Consider the following 21369-nt stretch of genomic DNA (forward strand, 5'->3'; position numbering starts at 1 on the left):
ACTGATCTCCATTATACACAAATACATAATTCATAGAGGAGATGAAATACGATGCAGTTTAAAGTTATGATTTAGAGAAATCACATTATGTGAGAGGATTTATATATTTGCCTGGTAAATTTTACACTTAAAATATAAACTTTCCAAACTGCAGGCCAGATCTCTAGTAAACTGTGATGTAACAAATTATAGTCTGCAGTTGGCACATGTGAGTAATTTTCCGTCCTCTTTTAATTGAATTGTCTGTGCCTCTTCCGCCATCATTTGTCATTCCAGATGGGTTACACTCCGCTGCATGTAGCTTGCCACTATGGAAATGCAAAGATGGCAAACTTCCTGCTGCACAACCATGCCAGAGTCAATGGCAAAACCAAGGTAGACACACAGAATCACACACATATAGCCTTGTATCACTGAATTGCTGAGGACCTTCCTGCAATCCTGCAGTGTATTTGCATCTTTCCTGGACAAACTGATTGTGTTTGTGTGGTTGTGTTTAGAACGGGTACACTCCTCTACACCAAGCTGCTCAGCAGGGCCACACCCACATCATCAACCTGCTGCTTCAGAACGGGGCCTCGGCCAACGAACTCACTGTGGTTAGTACACAAACACACAGGCTGGATAGCAGAGCTTAAGTTTGATGAAATACTGAATGCTTTTTTTCCTTTCTGTGTGTAACTTCCTCTGTGTGTCTTTGTCACTGGTAAGAATGGGAACACTGCCCTATCCATTGCCCGCCGTCTTGGTTACATCTCTGTGGTTGACACTCTGAGGCCTGTGACTGATGAAAACTTGGCCACTATGGTAAGACATTGACTTCTGGTCAACGCCATCTCACATGCTTTAAGACATACAACACACATGTGTTAAGACATACAATCTTAAGACATACAATTACATCATACATCAACTGATGGATATTTTGTGGAACTTGACAGCTGGGCAAAGATTGTGCTTCTTATTGAAAAGTTTTTAATGTATGTTTTCTTTTTTGGGGTGTGTGTCAGACTGTGTGATTTTTATTGATAATTCGGCTATGTATTAACTATGTGGAAATCAGCTTTGTCACTCTGAGATACTTTACATTTTCATGCAGTTTCTGGTTTTAATTGTTGGTGCATTAAAGGATTTTCTGATATGTAAGATTTCACAGTTGATTGCAATGCTTTTTGGGCTCTGACATTAGGAGAAACAAGAATATCGGAACTGAAAGTTGTACAGTGCATTAGAAATAGTATCACTTTGGTTGTTTGTTTGATTAGGAAGGTTGTTGTTTGCTTAAAAGTGAACATTAGAAATAATGTTTTGTATTTGTCTGTTAAGCTACTAGAGTTTTCTTACCGAGCAGCAAGCTCATTGCCAAAAATAAACTGTGGCCAGACAGCCAGCAGCACACTGTGAGTGGAGTTAAGGTGTGAATACTGCAAATGAGCTTGCAAGTCAGTCTGTCACGCTGTGTCACATGTGTGAAGTTGTCCTGCTTAAGAGAAAGGGACGGCTCAGATTGGAGCTTAAGGATTCCCCTCGTACAGCCAACGTTACTAACAGCGATCTGACCCTGATGAGCAGATGAGTGAGGTACAGAAAGACAGGCAGTGATGAAGAAGTGTCAAGCGTGAAGAGCCAGGAAAAGAGGGCACTGAGGATCCAGCACAATCAGCAGGAAAGTGTATTAGTCATAAATGCTTCAGACCACAGGAGTGTGAATAAAAGATCAAGGTCATCTCCTCACACCTCAGTGTGACTGATCTATTATTCACCGTACACAGACCTCTGCTGTTGTTTTATGTTGCTCTTAAGCCTACATCTGCAGCCTGTGGAACATTTGCTGATCGCTTATCTGGGTTAAAATGGCCTTCAGAAATACAGTATGACTACTTCTTGCTATGACAGGGCCTGGAGCCCAGTCTAAGGCCCAAATAAGGAAATATATGTGAAGCTTTCACTTTATTTGCAACTTATATCCTGAAGTTGACACCAGCTGACTACATTTATCTGAGCTTCAGCTAATAAAATATTTAAAGAGTGGGTAATAATCAAAATAATCTTTTCTTATGTTCCCTTTGCTGTCACCCATAAACTGACTTTCAAAATATCAACAACAATGTCACTATCAGTACTTTCTTTTAATATGTAGCAATGTGAAAGGCAGTGATGTCAAGTGATTATGTGACATATCATAATACAAGAAAATCCATTTGTAACTGCTTAAAAAAACAGGTGAGGAATTTATAATATATGTATTTTTTGAATTTCCAGAGTGCATCCGAAAAGCATAAAATCAATGTCCCTGAGACCATGAATGAATTCCTCGATATGTCAGATGATGAAGGTATGTAAAAAACTGTTTTCGAATCTCATCACTGAGCCCTGAAATCAATGAAAGTGCATAATTCCCATATACTGTGTGCTATGTGATGTCATTCTCATTAACGTGCATGTTTCACTGTATGTGTATCCAAAACACAGTCCAGGCCAATGTGCCAGAAACTCTCAGTGAGGAGTCTTTGTCAGATGTTGACGAAGGTATCGGTTTGAATCCTCTCTTCTATTTTTTGCTTCTTTTCCTTTAATACAACAGAGCTGCCTTGCCTAAAACTAACAGTGTCGCCTTTGCTGTACTGCTGTTCTGCTTTGCTATTCATGGTAATGGGAACGTTTTCAGGGGAACTTACTCATTCACCAGAGTGCACACTGTCCACTCAAACTAAATGCTGTGGTTATACTTTAGTTATTATGTTGTTAAGGCTCCATGGGTGGTGCATATATACTGTTTTATTGTTTTTATTTTCTTTCCTTAGCCTTTAATCATGCAGACAAAGAATAAAGTCTCAGCTGTAGCCATTTTATTTGACACAAAATTGTGTAGCTGTGAAAAAATGAACGCAAAATCAATGTGACACACATCAAAATTCAGAGTTGGAATATGAAGAGGCCGGCATACATTGTATCAAATCATTTTTCAATGTATGTAAAATTCAAGTTTCATAGTTAGCAGCAGAGTAGCTGCTTCAGAACTGCAGGCTGATGTTCTGCCAAGTTTATGGTACAGAGGACCGCCCGACTCAGTCCTCTGTCCTTTGTTTTGGAACTACACAGCCAGGATTCTTGCAAAATTGATGAGCTTGTTCACGGGCTGTTGCTCGGGGGATGCTGGTCAAGGGGTGTGGAGTTTCTGTGTGAGGCGATACAGCTAGACTCAACAAGTATACACACATATCAGGTTTAGGAGATGAGTTTGTTCTGAAGATCCTCACATAGGAAATATAGTGCCCATGACTTAATGTCCCCCACATAAACGGTTTAAACCGTGCATGTATTTCATCAGCGTTGTACTTCTGTGGCCTTGATAATCACTTTGCCCAATAGCACCACCAGACTGGCTTCAGACAGCAGTTGTATTCAGGCCTGCACTCCTTCATTTTCTATAGGATGCTGTTGTTTTGCTCTTTGTAGGTGTGTGTTAAAGAAGTAGCAGGAGTAAGTGAAGAGTTTCTTCAACTCGTTTTAATCCTACATGAGGGAAGCCAATCCTATTAAGCTGCAGGTTGGAGTGACTCTAACAGCTCCCTGTGGTTGCTGTTGTTTGTGTGTGTGTGTTTTCTTGTGTGTTATTGTGACCTGCCTTATGACTTCTATACATGACTACAGCCACTAATCTATAGAGAATAACTTAAATCTTTAATTTTTTCTGTTACCATCATAGTATAGATTTCTATAATTCCTATGGCAATGGCCTGAAATAGTTTCATTACTGCAGTTAACAGTTGCTGCTTTGCTTGCATTCTCTTACTCTTGTGCAAGTTGTAGTCACTGTGTGCAACACAGAGGCAGAAGAGCTAGACAGAGAAATGTTGCTCAAGAGATTAAAAATTGCAAAATTATGTGGTTATTTCGTCATTATTTTAGCCCCACTCCCACTTTGACACACAGCCAAACTCCGTCTAGGACTTCCATCAGAGAGGAAGAAAAAAACCTCAGTGAAAGTTTTCTTCTTTTCTCCATTACTGTCTGCTGAAGTTCCCAGGCATTTGCTCAAACGACCTGTCAGCTGACTGTGCTCTCCACAGAGCGGTAAACACTTCCACCGCGGCCCCTGTTGACACTCTTCAACTAGAGTTTGTTGTGGATGCTGCTGAGCCAGAGACGCACAGTCTCTCTCTCTCGCTTTAAATCCAATGAGATGAGCTTTTTTTGAGCAGCCTGCAAGAGATTTAACCCCGGTGTGGCCATCGATGTCAGGTGGCTTAGACTTAGGCTGTTTCTATGTTGCCTCGTGTCCTTTTTGTGCAACAAGGAGACGCAAAACTTGGAGAGGTTCTAATCTAAATTATTTGCGCAACGAAAGCAGCGGGGATGTGCGCACGGGCAAGAAACACGCAAGTTGGTTGGAGTGGAGTTAAGTGCTTGAGGTGACGAGAGGGCAGCTTTTTCCACCAGCACCAGAAGCATTGAATGGACTTCTTGATAGTCTTAAACTTTCTTCGGATGTACGTTTTATACCGTGGGCGTTTCGTGGCGTTTTAGAGAAACAGAAATTACCGCCGAAACACGAACAGAGCTGTAATCGATATGGCTGCGCTGGACAAAGGTAAGTCGCTCGGGGGGTTTAAAAGAAGTTTCAATAGCCGGTACAATTACTAAGCCACAGAGGATTGATCGAGAGATGGAAAGTAAGAAAGTGAGAGTTACTGAGCGCCAATGTGAAATTGTCACTATAACATGTGGTTATTATTTTTCCGTTTTTACTGTTTTTACTTAGTTTTTATTGTGTGAACTATAATTAACATCCTTTTTATATTTGTGGACAGTTTTTGTTTTTTCTTCTTCTTAAAAGGGACGGAAAAAGGCAGGCTTTGTTTTTTGTTTGTTTTTTGGGCGGGGGGATCCAGAATATGCTTTAAAATATATGCTAGAACAGGAGGGTGTTTGTGTGTGTGTCTGTGTGTCTGTGTCGGGGTGTAAGTGGTGGAATAACTGAGCTTGAATGGGACTGCCACACTTGCAGCGAGCAGCCGATCCCTTTCCAGGTCTGTGAAGTCAGAAATATCCGTGAAACGCAGAAAGTTGGATTATCCGCTCTCCCACAACAATAAAAGATATAGTTACGCGTTCAATAATATGCTACATCCACATCATAAGATATGCATATTTCGCTTTAATTTTTATTGAGCTTTGGAAACAGACAGGAAGCGATATTACTATGGATATTTTTCTGTCCTAGTGTTTTAAAATTAAGGTGCACAAGACTTTAAAATTATACTAAATACACAGAGATTATTTATGAGTTAAAATGTTTTTTCATATAATTTAAATATTGCGATATGTCTTCGAAAATCTTGCATCTTTTATCATTTCCTTGCTGAACTTGAGAGAACATGTTCACAGTATTCTTTGTAAGAGTAGCTGATGACCATTATAATTGTAATTTATGAAGTGTAAACACAGGGAGTAAACAGGTATATTTTTTACTTTAGTTTTGACTAAAGATGATTTCATTTATAACCCTTCCACCACTGGTTTTATTTTGAAATCTGACACCGGAAACGCTTGCATCCCTTGTCCTCTTGCTTGACACTGGTGGTGGTGTGTGATCGGAGTGCGGCAGTATTGAAGGTAGGGGGAGGGGCTGCGGTGAAGGAGCAGAGTGTTGCAGGCAGGACAGAGCCGGACATGAGGGAGAAGGGGAAACACTGTAGCCGCTCCGGCGGCTTCATTGACCGGCGTGTCATCGTCCACCGGTCCGCCGATCGAGGTGCGGTGCGGTTCTGCACTTTCTCCTTATTCTTTGCTTATTGTGCTGAGGCTTTGGTAGCTATAAAACCTTCTGCTTTGAGTCTTCTGAAACGAGCTGCGTTTGATTTTACAGGAGAGCTCCAGATATACCGCAAAGTGTCTTTGCTGCTGCCTCTTTCTCTTTTAATATTACAGTCTCACCTCTAAAGTCCAGCATAGGCGCTGCTGAGTGTTCCAGCTTCATGTTGTTGGTGTGCCACAAATGAAAAGAATAGACTGAAAGAAAGAAAAGTTGCAGTGGGCTTTGTAGTTGCAGTGAGGTAGTCTGGGTTGATTTAACGACAGAGGGATGCTGATAATTAGCCAAGGCCCTCTCTAAGTAGTCTAATCAAATAAAAGAGAGGCTGGTGTCGGCTTGTTTTTCTTTGCTGGGTGCCGCATCGTCTCTCTTGCCCTGATTAGCTTCTGAAGTTAACAGGAGGGTTTTCTGATTTCGTCCCTTCACTAGGTGAGGATGCAATGACTGGGGATACAGACAAATACCTGCGGCCTCAGGACCTCAAAGAGTTGGGGGATGACTCTCTCCCTCATGAGGGGTACATGGGTTTCAGCATAGGAGCCCGCTCAGCCAGGTAGGCACTTGTCATTTTCATATATATTTATATATATGCACATTAAAACTATTGATGTACTTCACAGTGTGACATCATCTTTGCGATATTTGCAGTGGTCACCCTAAATCCACAGATTTGTAATGCCATAGTTGATATGACAATATTGTGTTTGTTGCTCTTGAATAGTTAGTATAATGCACAACCCCCTCCACCAAGCATACACACATGCATACATATGCAACATAAACACATATAGTCTCACACACAATAACACAGCATAATGGAAGTCACCAGAAAGCGCAGCTGGGAAGTTGCCATCTAATGATTCAACCTGACTAAATGATTCAGCGTTTTGTGTGACCCTGTTTGAAACTCAGGCAAAAAAAAAAATGTACAAAGGGCTAACTAGCTTTGATACCTTTGATGCTCTGGGTGAACAGCTGCGTGTCGGTGTAGCTACACTTTCACATAGTGGACAAAGGATGTCGTGGAAAAATGGCAGGCGCCAATGAAAACACTCCGGTGGTGTGTTGTGCAGCCCCACAGTGTGTATTGTAACCGCACTGACAGATGGCAGATGGCACTGTGATGGCTGGATTGATAAAAACAACGACACACTGACTGTGACAGGAAGCTGCTAACATCAGCAGGGCAAGACAAACAAGGGAAACACTGGAGTGATTCCACGTGAGCGACTTTGTTTTGATGGGCTGATCCTGGAAAAAGTTTTGACAGAGAGATAATACGTTGAATTATGCAAAATGTTAGTTTGAAAGAACTATTTTGTACAATGATACAGTGAGGAGCACATGCAAGCTTAAAAGCTGTGCTAACCTTTCTATTTCAGAGTATTAGTACATTAGTATTACACTGACTTCTCCTTACAAATAATCAAGTCCTTCCATAGTTTCCATAGAACTTTCTTCCTCTGCAAACTACAGATACATATACTAAAATCTGCATATACATATACATACACTGCATATACACTTTGTTAAGCTGACTGTTTTTGCAGGAGTGCGAAAATGTATAAAATAATGTATTGATCAGTGAATGTGTGATGCTGAGCAAGTTCTTTTCTTTCCCTTACCTTTCCATTTATGACATTGACATTGCATGGTCTGCTTTTTGAGTGGGCTGGATACACGCAAACACCTTCTCATGTAAAAGGGGAAAAATTCGCGCGACCTTGTCCTAGCGTGCCACCAAAAGCACAGCATCAATGTCACATCACGCTTGAACGTCTTCAAAATGCTTTGCTTTTCACTCTGCTATTTTGTTCTTTTTTTCTTGTTTTCTTGCATCCTGTCTCTCATTCTAGCCCTAGAATCAGGTAAGAAAAGAGTAGTAGTTGTAGTACCAGTAGTAGTAGGTAAAAGATCTGTGAATGGTGTCTCCCCCCTGTGACCCTTTGAACTACTTTTTAACCCCAATCCAACACCCATAAGACCTCTAACTCAAACCACCAGTCATTCATTGGACATTGGTGTCATCCAGTGTTGCTGTTTCTCTGTTCGTGGTAGCATATTTGACCCATTGTTGCTGTTACGTGTTGTATTTTTAGATCATCATCATCATCATCATCCCTCCACTTTTTACCTCTTAGTGAAATCTTTGTCTATTGTTTTGATGTAGGTGTGAAAAAGAGACAGTTTTGCTGGACATAAGAAAATATAAGCAGCTGTTTTGCGGAGCTGTCTTTCAGTTTGAGCTGTGTGGAGTAATCTACTAATGTTTTGATGTGGCTTCTTCTTATGTGGCACCTTATATTTTTTTTGGAGTGTCTCTGAGTGTAACTTCCAGGGATCGGACACATCATTGGATTAATAATCTGTTGACTTGGAGGTAATTGGAGGTGTCCCACAAGTATTCGGCATGATTCCTGCTGTTCAATTCTGGTTTGCGGAGATGGAAACTTCGCATTCAAACACAGCAGCACTCACATGGATATACTATGACTCAGTTGCCTACAGTTGCCTCTCTGAGTCCACAAAAATCCCTTCGACCCAGTGCTTAACTGGTTCATACTTTGACATGCTAGTTTGAAAATTTGAAGTAGATTTTATGAGTGACCACCCATAAAAATGAATGGAGTGGAAAGAGGAAAGGAGGTGTTAGAGCAGGGTCTGATTGATTACAGGAAAGCAGTGGGATAGAGGCAAAGTTGAAAAAGTCTTTAGTTGAGTGGATGAACTGATAGACTTCACAGTATTGTTAAAGCGTCGTGACTCAGGAAATGAGAAAGCAGAGAGAGAAGGAGATCATTATGGAGAAGGATGACACGCAGAAATGAAAAGCTGACTACAGGGAGGACATAAAAGGGAATGAGCAAGAATGAAAACACAGAAGGAAAAGAAGAAGCGCTGATGCTTTTGGGGGGAGGAGGGTGGGCAGAATGAGAAAGAGGAGGAAGCTGTAAAAAACAAACATGGTCTGGGTGAGAACAGGGTAGAGGGGGGGATAGTGCGGCGCTGCCATGCCAGCGAGTCCATTCAGCCCGTACAGAGTTGCTTGGTAACTTCGATGCCGGGGTAGGCAGGCTCTGCTGAATAAAGGGCTTCTCTCTGTGCTGAATAGCGTGCCCACTCAAACACGCTGAGCTCTGCATTTTCTCCCCCTCACTCACCCACTCTCCCCCTTTTGCACTCACGCACGGCGCATCAATACACACATACAGTATACCCTCTGAGAAACGAAGGCAGAGTTTTCAGCTTTGTTCACAGTTGAAGCTGCGTATCCTACACAAACAAAAAAACAACAACAACGCACCTTTCACGTATGATATTTAAGTGCTTCTTCGCACACGCACAAAAATATATATTCACTGTTCATCAAATGAATATTTCACATCTTCTGCAATGATCAAATCGCTGTAAAAGGAGCACAAGAAAGAAGCCCGAAATGAATCTGCAGCACTGCACTGAGCCGAAGAGGCAGCAAAAATAGGCACACATCACCACACACAGCCATAAAGCAGACTGCAGCAAGATAGATAGAAAAGACCTGCTTCTCTTCTTGTATTTTGCTCCTTTGAAACAGGTCTAGGTCAGCTAATCTTAGAATAAAGGGAGGTGAGCCTTTGAGCTTGAGTCGGATTTAACAGTTGAAATACCTTTGAGTGAATCTTGTTTCTTTTCCTGTCATTGACGACGTCTGCACAGAATTGAAAACTTTAAGCTCTTATCTGCCAACCAGGTGCATATAAGTATAGTCTGCTATTCTGTCATACGTCATCATTCAGGCAGACGTAGTTACACTAGTGTTCATGACAGACGCATAGACAGAGCTGTCTTTTTTCTCTTCAGGCCGCCTACTTCTCCTCTTCCTCTTTCCCCCTATCTCTTAATGCAAAAAACTGACCTCACTCTCATTTCCATCTCTGAATAACGTGCTGCAATATCTTATCCCTGTTCAAATGCAGACTCTTCTGCTTCTCTATTTTCCCCATATTACTTTTGGACTCTCTGTCCAGTAAGTGAAACCCCTGGAGGTTACATGTAGTAATGGATTCCTTGCTTTTTGTTTTATGCCGTGTCCCCCTGCCCGTCACTTGTTGTTGCCCGGGGCACTGGGTTGCATGGTAACATGTAGCCTCCGCTCCTTCAGTTCGGATAGGTCCAACACGCTCAACCGGAGCTCCTTTGCACGAGACAGTATGATGATTGAAGAGATTCTGGCTCCTACAAAAGACACGGTAAGTTTCATTTCTTGTCATTTTCTTTACCTTTTTTTAAAAATCTTTTTTTCGACACTATTTCCTACCCTTCTGTCACCTTCTATCCACATATTCTTCTATGGTTTTTGTTGTAATTGTTGTCTTGCCTGATTAAAACACAAAGCGGATAGATTAAAGGCAGAATCAGAGTAGCTTCATTCATCTTTCACATAACAGAAGAAGTGTTAATGCCATGCCTGCTTTTGCCAAAGTGCTGAGAGTGAGCATATAGCACCTTGATGAAAGCTTTACTCAAACCCAAGAGCTTTGAGAGACCCCCCTTAGCTTCCTGAGGGAAAACTGCAGTGCTCTGCAGAGCTCATCTGTCATTACGTTGTTTATGTTGGTCTGTAGCAATAAAAGAAACTGTAACTCTTTTCCTGAAATTATTGTTAATATTTGTTTCAGCATCACCCAAGATCCCAAACAAAACTTATCGATATTTTGTAGTTGTCTTGAATTATAAAAGCAGATGTTTTGGAAATCATACGAATATTTAATAACACTGCTTTATTCTTTCTTATGTCAGAAAGCTTCCTGGTAAATTGGTGCTATATTAACCTGTAAATATTATGTATATGAGATTATGTTTGCTTTGAATTATCTGGCTTTTGATGAATGAAGTTTCAGTTACAGTCACCTATTGAATGTAGGTGCTAAAATCAAAATCAAAGTATTCAAGGAGTTAAAATCGTTTTCCTCAGTGGAGCACAAATCCTGCAGTGAAGCATGGCACCATAAATTAATTTGTGTGGGCCATCTAGTACCTATAATGCGACTTCTGAACTGTTTTTCTTCTTCCCTAAGCTTCAGAGTGTCTGTAAAGACATTTCGTACTTGGTTGACCCACTCAATAAGGTATAAATGTCGTTGGATGTCTGACTCATTCGTCGGCTTTGTTATTTTTCACTCACAGTGGTTCAGCTTCCATTTTTCTCAAGTTTTGCTTTTTTGCATATTTGTTTGTTTTGGGTCTTTGCCATAAGTCATTCCCATGCTCCTTTCGGTGTACAAGAGTTCCAAGATTCAGTGTTCACATCCTTCTTCTTTTATTAAAGCTGATCTTTAGTTTCAAGTTTCTCAGGCATCATAATTATATAGTATCATCTTTTATTTATGCGCCTGAAGTGCTTTTTGTCCTGGCTGTTGTAAGGCCATGGACAGTGATGGAAAACATTGGTGAAATAGAAGCGGTAAATGTAATCAGCCCATATCTATCATTGCAGTGAGTGATAATTTGTTCACTTTTTGTCATCTTGCACCTTGTTCCTTTTGTCTGGATCCATTAGTCAGTTTTGCAAATCTGCTGTCAGTTTTCTTTGTCATCCTTTTTCTTCTTAACCCATTCTGTACTTTCTGTGCTCTTCACCATGTCTTTGGATCTTCCTCAACCAGCACCTTGCTGTGACCAGAGATTACAGTTCGGAGTGTATGAGACGCTACAGCTGGACTCCTGACACTATGGATCACAGCCACAACACTGTGTCTAGCCCAATTCACTCTGGGTAAGAACAGCTGCACTCTCATCCAGCCTGGGAAGATGTTTCCCAGCATGCATACACTTACAGTACATGTGAAACGACACACATACTGCATGTGCATTCATATAACTATTTGCAGAAATCACACATTTTATATGCTTACTGCACGCAATTGTTTTACTGTCTTTTGCTCTCCCCCAAAGAGTCAATATTCAGCAAACTCTGCAGCACTGATGCAGACAAGGTGCAGGGCTGTGGGATTTCTGCAGTGCTGCTACTGTACACATTACATTAAAGCAACAAGACACACTTCACCCTCTAAAACTCTCGCGTCATACCATAAAACCAGAGACATGGCCGATGAGTTCCCCCACGTTCACTGACATCATTCTATTTTTATCATTACGGAAACAAACCGCATACTTTGTGAGCTCATGGTACAGTGGCTCATGTGTTTCACTTAGATAAACCGATGTGTCTTTTACATACTTTGAATATATGACATCATAAAGTGTTAAGATCTGCTCAGAATGGAGCGTGCTGTCTTTGCACAGAACTTACTTAACTGAAAATATCTTTGGTGTTGCTGAGAATTTAAATAGTGGGATCTATCATTTTAAGTTTTGGTTCTTTCTTTCTATTTATGACACATTATTTTACCTTGTAAGCCTGCCTGTTTATTTAAATATTACTGTGTTCATTGTCATTTTGTCCTCATTTTTTTGTCCTTATTTTTACTGCATCCCTTGTTTTTTCACCTTTTTAGTCTTCTTTCACCTCGAGTAGTCATTAGAGATCCCACCAGTGATTATGGAACTGCTACTAAAACTAGGTTCTGGGGGTTTGCCTCCTGCATTGTCTCCCATGTGTTTATTTTGCAGCTTCTCCTCCCCGCTCCCTCAGTATGACTCCAGGTGATGACTGAGTTTGCTGCTCTCACCCATGATGGCGCAGTGATGTCACTCGCTCCTCCACCTCTGTCTCCCTCTCATCTCGTCACTGTCTCTTCCCTCTCCCGTCTGTGCCTTTGTCATCTGTGTGGTCTGGTGTTTCATTTGCACTGCTTAGATCTTAGAAGTTTGTAGTCGACATGTTTGGGAGTCCTTCTTTATTGTGCTATACCTTACTCTCTCATTACACATAAAAAATAACAACTCAGTCTTCTGCCAAAACATACAGGAATTCTACTGTTTAAACATGCTTAGCAAGCAACACTTATGGGGAAAAAGAATTCAATCTGTGGCTTTAAATTAAAGCCGCACAAGCAGTTTTGCAGGTTTGCCTACCCAAAACCTACTCCGTCTTCTTATTTGTGTAATTGGGTGTATTCGTGGGACGCCACAACGTGCTCTTGATTTGAAGAATATCGATCGTATCGACCCAAGTTGAAACATTAGTGCTGGTGTTTAATATTTGACCACTTAATGCTGCTTTACAGGGGCTGAATCTTTGGCACATGCTCACTTACAGCCTCAGACCTGGAAACTAAACTTTCTACAAGTTCATTAGCATCCAGTTTAGTTTCACACAGTGTTTAATTCCCTAAACTGAGGCAGGTGAAGGTGAGAACAGCCAAGTTTCAGAACTCAAAGCATCGTTTTTCTCCTCTCTATCGTCCTGTCTCTTCCTCTTTCTCTGTTTTTGTTACTTTCTGTCTTTTCCTTCACTTTATTTTGGTGTACGGTGATCACAGCATGGGAATCGTCCTCCTCACTTGTGTCCGTAGCTTTAGTCTATCTTTCTCTTTTGTCGTTGTTTTGTTTCCTACTCTGAAATGTTCTTCTTCATCTGGCAGGTTCTTGGTCAGTTTCATGGTGGATGCCCGTGGTGGTTCCATGAGGGGCAGCCGCCACAATGGCATGCGCATCATCATCCCTCCCAGGAAATGCACGGCACCCACACGTATTACTTGTCGCCTGGCTAAAAGACACAAACTGGCCTATCCTCCACCCATGGTAGAGGGGGAGGGGCTGGTCAGCCGACTGGTGGAGGTCGGACCTGCTGGGGCTCAGTTCCTTGGGTAGGTTTTTTTTTTTTTTTTTTTGTAGTAGGCTAGGAGGCAAATCAAAGGTTTGTTTTTTTGTTTTTTTTAAATATCTACTTACAAATCATGACACAGAAAGTGGTTTCAGATTGTGCAGCAGTTTAACAAAGATTTTTATGCTCTATTTCCTCAAAGTCCTGTGATTGTGGAGATCCCTCATTTTGGTTCAATGCGGGGGAAAGAGAGGGAGTTGATTGTGTTGAGGAGTGATAATGGTGACACATGGAAGGAGCACCAGTCTGACACCAGACCAGAAGACCTCACAGAGCTGCTTTCTGGAATGGATGAAGGTAACCGGAACGTTATTTGGCGTGGTCCACATTTTATCAACCATTGTTGGGCTTTTTTGTGTGGAGTTTGTATGTTCTACATGGGTTCTCTCTGGATACTCAGGCTTCCTCCTGGAGTCTCAAGACATGCAGTTAGTGGGGTTAGGTTAATTGGTGATTCTATATTGGATCTAGGCATGAATGTGAGTGTGAATGGCTTTCTGTGTCCTGGGTCTTCCCTGCCTCTCGACCTATGACAACTGGGGAACAGCTATCATCTGATTACTACAACATAAAACTTTCTGCCTTCCTGTCTTTGTTTGCAAATGGAGATTAATTAATAGCGCTCATAAAAATCTCATGATCATTAGATGATTTGGTGCATTTCAGCCCAGGCCTATTTTTGCTTTTTTACCTCTAAGCTGACAAAGCCTGCAGAAATACCATCGATCAACTCAAAATACAAATGGAAATTACACAAACAGATATACTGCATATCTGTTGCAAATATCTGTTTATGAGTGCATAAGTACACAAACACACATATAAATAAATATATATGTGTGTGTGTGTGTGTGTGTGTGTGTATTGTGTGTGTGTGTGAAATTCTTCTTCTCCTCCTGCAGAGCTGGATAGTCCTGCCGAATTGGAGAAGAAGCGTATTTGCCGCATCGTCACTGGTGATTTTCCACAGTATTTTGCTGTGGTGTCACGGATTAAGCAGGAATCTAATCATATGGGTCCTGATGGAGGAGTACTTTCTAGCAGTACTGTTCCCATGGTCCAGGCCTCATTCCCCCCAGGAGCTCTCACCAAGAAGATCCGTGTTGGCCTGCAGGTACAGTAGGACTCCTAATGCCCACTTAAGTTTGGTCTGTATGATGACTGTGCACTGATTTGTTTCTTTACCTTACCATTCCTTTTAACTGCTTAGATCCCTCAATTTGTTAGAATATTTTAAAATTGCCTGATTTGGCAGTAATCTGAGTTTAACTGACCAAATATTTTTTTCTGTACATCTTCCTGGCCTTCTGTTTAGGCCCAGCCTGTGCCAGATGACATGGTGAGGGCAGTCCTTGGCAACAGAGCCACCTTCAGCCCCATTGTCACTGTAGAGCCGAGGAGAAGAAAATTCCACAAGCCGATCACTATGACGATCCCTGTCCCACCTAGATCGGCAGAAGGCCATCCCAGCGGCCATCGAGGCGAATCTGCACCCTGCCTGCGTCTCCTCTGCAGCATCACAGGCAAGCCGACCTGTGGATTAGTAGAGCATGACGATACTCTTGTGGTACCTCTATGCAAACAGCTTTTGCAGAATTAACATGTATTTCCAAGTATCGTTAAAAGATATCTTGACAGTCATTACATTACTTATATTTGTTTGTTTGTTTTTTTTTATTATTATATAGCACTGTGCAAAAGTCTTGAGCCACCCATCATTAATTCTGTTTTGCTTCCAAATTTTTGGAAGTTTTTCTTTGGAAATTGGCTGTATTTTAATAAATTTTCAGTCCAGTCCGTTTACCTTGGCATTTTCTGAGGAAACTTTTTTGTGTTTGTTAAGCCACTTAACACTGCCCTAAATATGAACCATTTAAGTAGAGAAAAGGCACTTGGCAGGCCTAGAAAATGTCAAGCACTCACTCACAGCACTCAATATGTACAGACAAGATCAGGAGAGAGATTCAACAGTGAGTGTTTATGGCTATTGTAAAACCTGGTGGAAGCTTTGTCATGGTTTGGGGCTGTATTTCAGCCAGTGGTGTTGGGAATCCTGTCAAAATTGATGGAATTATGAACGCAGAAAGATTCACTATGCAATACCATCTTTTGGGGGGCATGAGATTGATTTTAAACACATCACCAATGCAGTAAAATCATACCTGATTAGACAAACACACAGTGGAACCCTCTCAGTCATGGATGAGTCTCCCCAGAGCCAGGACCACAACATTGTTGAAGCAGTGTGTGATTATTGGAACAAAAAGCAGCCAGCATCCAAAGAAGAGCTTTGAATGTCTTTCAAGAATCCTGGAGAACTTTTCCTGAAAGCTCCTTAAAGAAATTAAATGAAAGCTTGCTTAAGAGAGTTCAGGGTGTGTTGAAGAATAAAGGTGGTCATAACAAATACTGACTTTCAAGCTTATTAGAATTGTGAAAACTCTGCTTTTGCCTTATCTACTTTGTTTCCATTTATGTTTTCACATGTCAGTACACCTATTTTCCATTTTTCGAGGAAAATATACAAAATGAAATTTTAAAACCTAAGGAATAGCTTAAGACTTTTGCACAGCACTGTACAAATCATTATGAGTCGAGTAGTCTCATCAGGTCTACTTTGATAGTAAAAAATGCAGAGCTAAGACGATAAAAGAACAGCGATTACGTAAGCTAAAAACTGCTCATGCTGAAAAGGCAGTGAGCTAAATTTTTGTCCCTGTTTTTAATGCAGGAGGAACCTCCCCTGCGCAGTGGGAGGACATCACAGGAACCACACCACTGTCCTTTGTAACTGACTGCGTTTCCTTCACCACAAATGTTTCGGCCAGGTGAGACACACTCGTATGTTATACACACGGCAAATCAGAACTGGACCACTGCATGTATATACCGATGCTCCAGCTGTCAGTCAGTTGTTATGAAATGGTCTTGCTGACAAACAGACAGACAAACAAATGGCACCCATGTTATAGCTCTGTCTTGAATAATCAGAGTATTTTGGATGGCAAAGTATTAAGAAAATTACTAAATTTTGACTAATTGGACTAATTATGGAGTGAAACTGTTACATTTGTGGAGGGAGAATATAGTACATCGAGCCCTAGAAACAGGTATAACTTTCTTTATTAATAATTAATAATAATGACTGGATGTATCAATAATAAAAGTAATAAGTTAAAGTATGGTTGGTTCAGTGTATATTTATCAATATCAAATATCAGTGTATAGTTTATATTTTCTGGAGGCCTTGATAATAAAAGCAGTTAGTTGCAGGTCTAGTCTCACCTCAGTGGAAGTCCCAACAAGTAACCCAAGGGAGTTTAACTCTCTTCCAGAAAACATTATTGTGAGCTTCAAAATATTGACAGTGTATTTGCAGAAGTTGGCAGTGAATGCCCAAATATACCACGAGATAAAAGCTCAAAAATACAACCAGTTAGTTGACAGAGTTCCCCTCTGACAGGGTTACACTTAGTTACACATTTAACCGTGTGGTGCAAAGTCAACAAACCACAAATTGTTGAAGTATGCTGCTAAACTGACCTCAGGAAGTGAACCTTTCAGTTACATTACGCAAAGTCATGATTTTCCATCCTAACTTGATTTAAATCATGTGGTGAGTGTGTAGCCTGATACTAACAGAGCACCCTTTGGTACTCTATAATTAGATTACTACACAGATGTCATGTGTCTTTTTGCACTCTTCAGAGAAATAGCAAAGTTTGTTTGATCGCTTAGATTATTATTTGGAATGACTGTTATAGGCCTGTGAGAAGATACATACAAAACTGCTTTATTTATTTACTTTTTGTGTTGCCTCGGATCTTTCCCCCTCAGGTTTTGGCTCGCAGACTGTCACCAGATTCCTGAGACGGTGAGTCTAGCGTCTCAGTTATACCGGGAGCTGATCTGCGTGCCGTACCTGGCCAAATTTGTGGTGTTCGCCAAGATGAATGATGCTGTTGAGGCTCGGCTGCGCTGCTTCTGCATGACGGACGACAAAGTGGACAAGACCCTCGAGCAGCAGGAGAACTTTGAGGAGGTGGCCCGCAGCAAAGATATTGAGGTGGGATGGGCATGCAAACAAATATTCTGCAGTAAGAGAGTCTAATAAAAACTGCACTGACAGATAAAATAAAACAATGTGCTGTGATTCTATATTTTTGGATAATGGATTTCTGTAGGTTCTTGAGGGCAAGCCGATCTACATGGATTGTTATGGCAATCTTTCCCCTCTTGCCAAAAGCGGGCAGCAGCTGGTATTTAACTTCTTCTCCTTCAAGGAAAACAGGCTTCCTTTCAACGTAAAGGTATAGGATGTGTTCTTCCTGTCACGCTCTCTGTTAGCATTTACTGTAGCCTCCTTTATACAGGTGCATTTCAGAAACAACTCTGCTTTCCTTGAGTCTGCATTAATTATCTCATGTTCTTTGACATACATGCTTATAAATGGATTATATTTTTCCCTGTTATATCTTTACTTGTATATAAAAACACTGCAGTAGGTTGAGGTGCATTGATAATTACTCCTGTAATTAAGAAGAAATGCTTTTTTTTAGTGACATTAGGCTTCGTTGAACAAGTGTTTACTGTCTTCTGCAGATCAGAGACATGGGCCAAGAACCATGTGGGCGCCTCTCCTTCCTGAGAGAGCCAAAAACCACAAAAGGCCTTCCACAGACTGCCATATGCAATTTGAATATCACACTGCCAACCCACAAGAAGGTACGATTTCCATGATTAAACTGTTGATTCTTTTAGGCCACGTCATATCATCTACATGTAAATGAATCAGTTGAAGAACAACAAACACTGTCCTCCCGAGACCAAGAGAAATCTTTGAAGCTCATCTGGTCTAGAAGTGACTGCCTGCTCCTTGTGTCTTTTATTAATGTTAAAGCCTGTGCCAGTCATAAGACCCCACAACGTACACATTGCAGCCACACATGCACATCATGCTTTGCTCTAGTGCCTGGCTCTCTGTGGGTACATAAGAATTATGCCGAAAAAACAACAAAACAATACTTTGTTTGTTTGTTTGTTGTGGTGTTGATTGATCACAAGAAACTGTATTTACTTTGCTTTTGCTTTTGTTTATTTTGCTGTGTGGTTTTATTAATCCCATAGATTTTTGATGCTTTTTGTTGTTTTTGCTGCTCCATTTTCATCCCCTGAGTTTTATTTTCACCTCCCGCTCACTATAACCTCCCTGCTCTCCATTGTGTCATCTCTCTCCTCTCCTGCAATGCATCTTGGAATACCACAGGATATGGAGTCTGATCCTGATGATGAGGTAAACAAATTCTTCATCATCACACGAAGCCGCTTCTTCTTTGTCGTCCTTTCTGTTGGCTTTACTGCAGAGAACGTTGTAAATATGCGTTTTGCAAATACCTTACCTCAGTTCTGTACCTAAATGTGGAAGATGCTTCTGAGCGCACGTTTTTACACAGCCGTGTCAATCCTGACCCTGCAGTGCATGAGTGGAAATGGCAATTGTTTTAATCTGCAAGGATTTATTTATCGTTGTCTCCATCCCAAGTCCAGTGGAGCCAGTTGCTGTATCACATCTCGGCTTGTTATTCATCACTATCTTATTTTCCATACATGTTAAACAGGACTTCGTCCTTACTATAAACATATAGAGCCTTTGGTATATTTTGTCAGCCGGACGTGTAACCCTAACTTTTATTATTTGTCCACTTAGTCGTTGTTTTTTTGTATTGGGGTTTCTCGTATTTTTTGTCCTTTTCCTTGGCTTTTCTGTAACAATAGTACTAACTCTCTCCACTGCATGCCAAAACATTTATGGAAGAAGATTCCAACAATAAACGTTTATTTCAACAACAGTGTGATATTGGAATAGTTAAGGTTCGGCAAACAAGTTCATTAGGATTTGCAAAAAACTGTAGTCATAGTTTCAAAAACTTTGAGGCTGTTTGTCTGCAAAGAATAAACACACTGCACTCACTTTTGTGAGTTACCTACCTCTTTACAAAGGCTACATTTCACACTAGTAATTGCTTTTACACTAAAAATTGGCATCAGATTAGATTTTAAATCATGAAATGCACATTTGTGAAATATGAAAATTTGGAGAACCTATTGATACCAACACTGACACAGTTATTGTTACTGACGTTTTAAGATTTACCATGATGTGAAGATGAGAAGAAATTTATTCAATATACCATACTTAACTGTAAGTTGCACCAATTGCCAGCGCAGGGATTACATGCAAATCATTTATCGTTTGTAGTTTTTTGAAGACACATACCTGTAGTGCCTCCCTGTGCAAGTACTAACAGCATGCACTGGTTGACTAAAAAAGCAGGTTTATTTCCTTGCACTATAACTTCTAAATTAACAAGTTAACAAAAATATTTAGACTTATTTCTGTTAGTTTCAAGCACATTTTACTTTATTTTTATGTTGAAGCATCTTTTGTTCTTTTTTGTTTGTTTCAGACTGAAAAGCCAGAGCGACGTCATACCTTTGCCTCCTTAGCTTTGCGTAAGCGCTACAGCTATTTGACCGACCCAGCAGCGAGTGAGTTTCCCATTTTTACCTACGTGAAATTTTTAATTGCTTTCAGATATTTATGTTATTTTAATCAGTTTTAGTGTCTGAAAGGTCCCATGATATAGTTTACATATTTCTACCTCTCATTTACATATAATATAGAACCCTGACAAAACATGTCCATCGAGCATTTATTCCTACCACCCAACACATACTCTTTTATCATCTTTCATTCCGCAAACATTTGCATGGTTTCCTGTGTGTCATGCTTTGCTTACCCACCCCATGTTGACAAAATGTCTCCTGTTTTGACTGTTATGTTATTGTCACTGGTGTCAATGTCTGTTCGTGTGTCATTTGAACAGAAATGTTTAAATTCATGTTGAATAAAAATATTATTTTGAAATGTTCTCATTCTTTCAGCAGCCATTTCACTCTTTTATTGGCTTTATGATTGCGTGCGGCTGTGTATATTAACATGAAATAGGTTGCACTTTACATGAACTTTCTTCCCCCCCACAGTGACTCTTTTAGAGCACAAGATTTGATTTAAAAATGGTTTTTTTTGCCTTTAATGAAACCTTGGAATACCTTTACTCACAGATATTATGTTTTAGGGCCAGAGCTCTTTCTTCTCGATCTACTATCTTTGCTTTATTTTCATATTCTAAACTTGTCTTTCTGACAATTTTGTGAAAAGGATTAGGATTATTTAATAATATACTTAGCTAGAGATAGATACAATTGTGACCATTTAAATAAATCTTTCACTGCAGGTCACATTTTTTTGTAAAGTGCAACCTCATATTTTATTTTAAGTTGTGACCAATATATTAAGGTGATATTTTTTTTTATTAATAATATACACTTGTGGGGTCACCTGGCATTGAAAATGTACTAAATGAAAAGACAAAGACTTTTTAATCAAACATACACAGTAAAAGGCACTGTTGTTAGGAGCAAATAGATTAAGCACATCAAAAGTCAATGGAATTGCATATTTTGGTTATCATGACCTTTTTGTCACATCTATCATATCAAGCATTTTTGTTTTGTTTTTTGTTTGTTTTGTTTATTTTTTCCAAGATCCATTCTGTATTGAGTGTATTTATTCTCATTGCTCATCATCACATCAATATGGGCCTTTTACATTTCAAGTGTAAAATTATGCCTTTGAGAGTAATGCCCTTTCTGACTGACTCAAATTTCTCTTTCTGGTTTTTATGTTTTATTTCAAATTATTTTATGTTGGATTTTATTT

The 21369-nt window shown here is 40.3% G+C and overlaps 1 protein-coding gene across 1 annotated transcript in view; it reads left to right on the forward strand.

The window, feature by feature from the left end:
- LOC116322194 (ankyrin-3) overlaps positions 1–21369 on the forward strand; it is an 88685-nt gene that overhangs the window by 46747 nt on the left and 20569 nt on the right. The window contains exons 19-36 of the mRNA XM_039621910.1: positions 277–375; positions 501–599; positions 712–807; positions 2263–2335; positions 2473–2529; positions 6248–6371; positions 9945–10047; positions 11464–11573; positions 13345–13569; positions 13729–13883; positions 14489–14700; positions 14902–15109; positions 16318–16414; positions 17424–17652; positions 17771–17896; positions 18189–18311; positions 18853–18879; positions 20054–20135. Coding sequence (XP_039477844.1) covers positions 277–375; positions 501–599; positions 712–807; positions 2263–2335; positions 2473–2529; positions 6248–6371; positions 9945–10047; positions 11464–11573; positions 13345–13569; positions 13729–13883; positions 14489–14700; positions 14902–15109; positions 16318–16414; positions 17424–17652; positions 17771–17896; positions 18189–18311; positions 18853–18879; positions 20054–20135 — 2245 coding nt within the window. The remainder of the gene's footprint in view (positions 1–276; positions 376–500; positions 600–711; positions 808–2262; positions 2336–2472; positions 2530–6247; positions 6372–9944; positions 10048–11463; positions 11574–13344; positions 13570–13728; positions 13884–14488; positions 14701–14901; positions 15110–16317; positions 16415–17423; positions 17653–17770; positions 17897–18188; positions 18312–18852; positions 18880–20053; positions 20136–21369) is intronic.

The sequence above is a fragment of the Oreochromis aureus genome, linkage group 13 (genome assembly GCF_013358895.1).
Source record: "Oreochromis aureus strain Israel breed Guangdong linkage group 13, ZZ_aureus, whole genome shotgun sequence".
Taxonomy (NCBI): domain Eukaryota; kingdom Metazoa; phylum Chordata; class Actinopteri; order Cichliformes; family Cichlidae; genus Oreochromis; species Oreochromis aureus.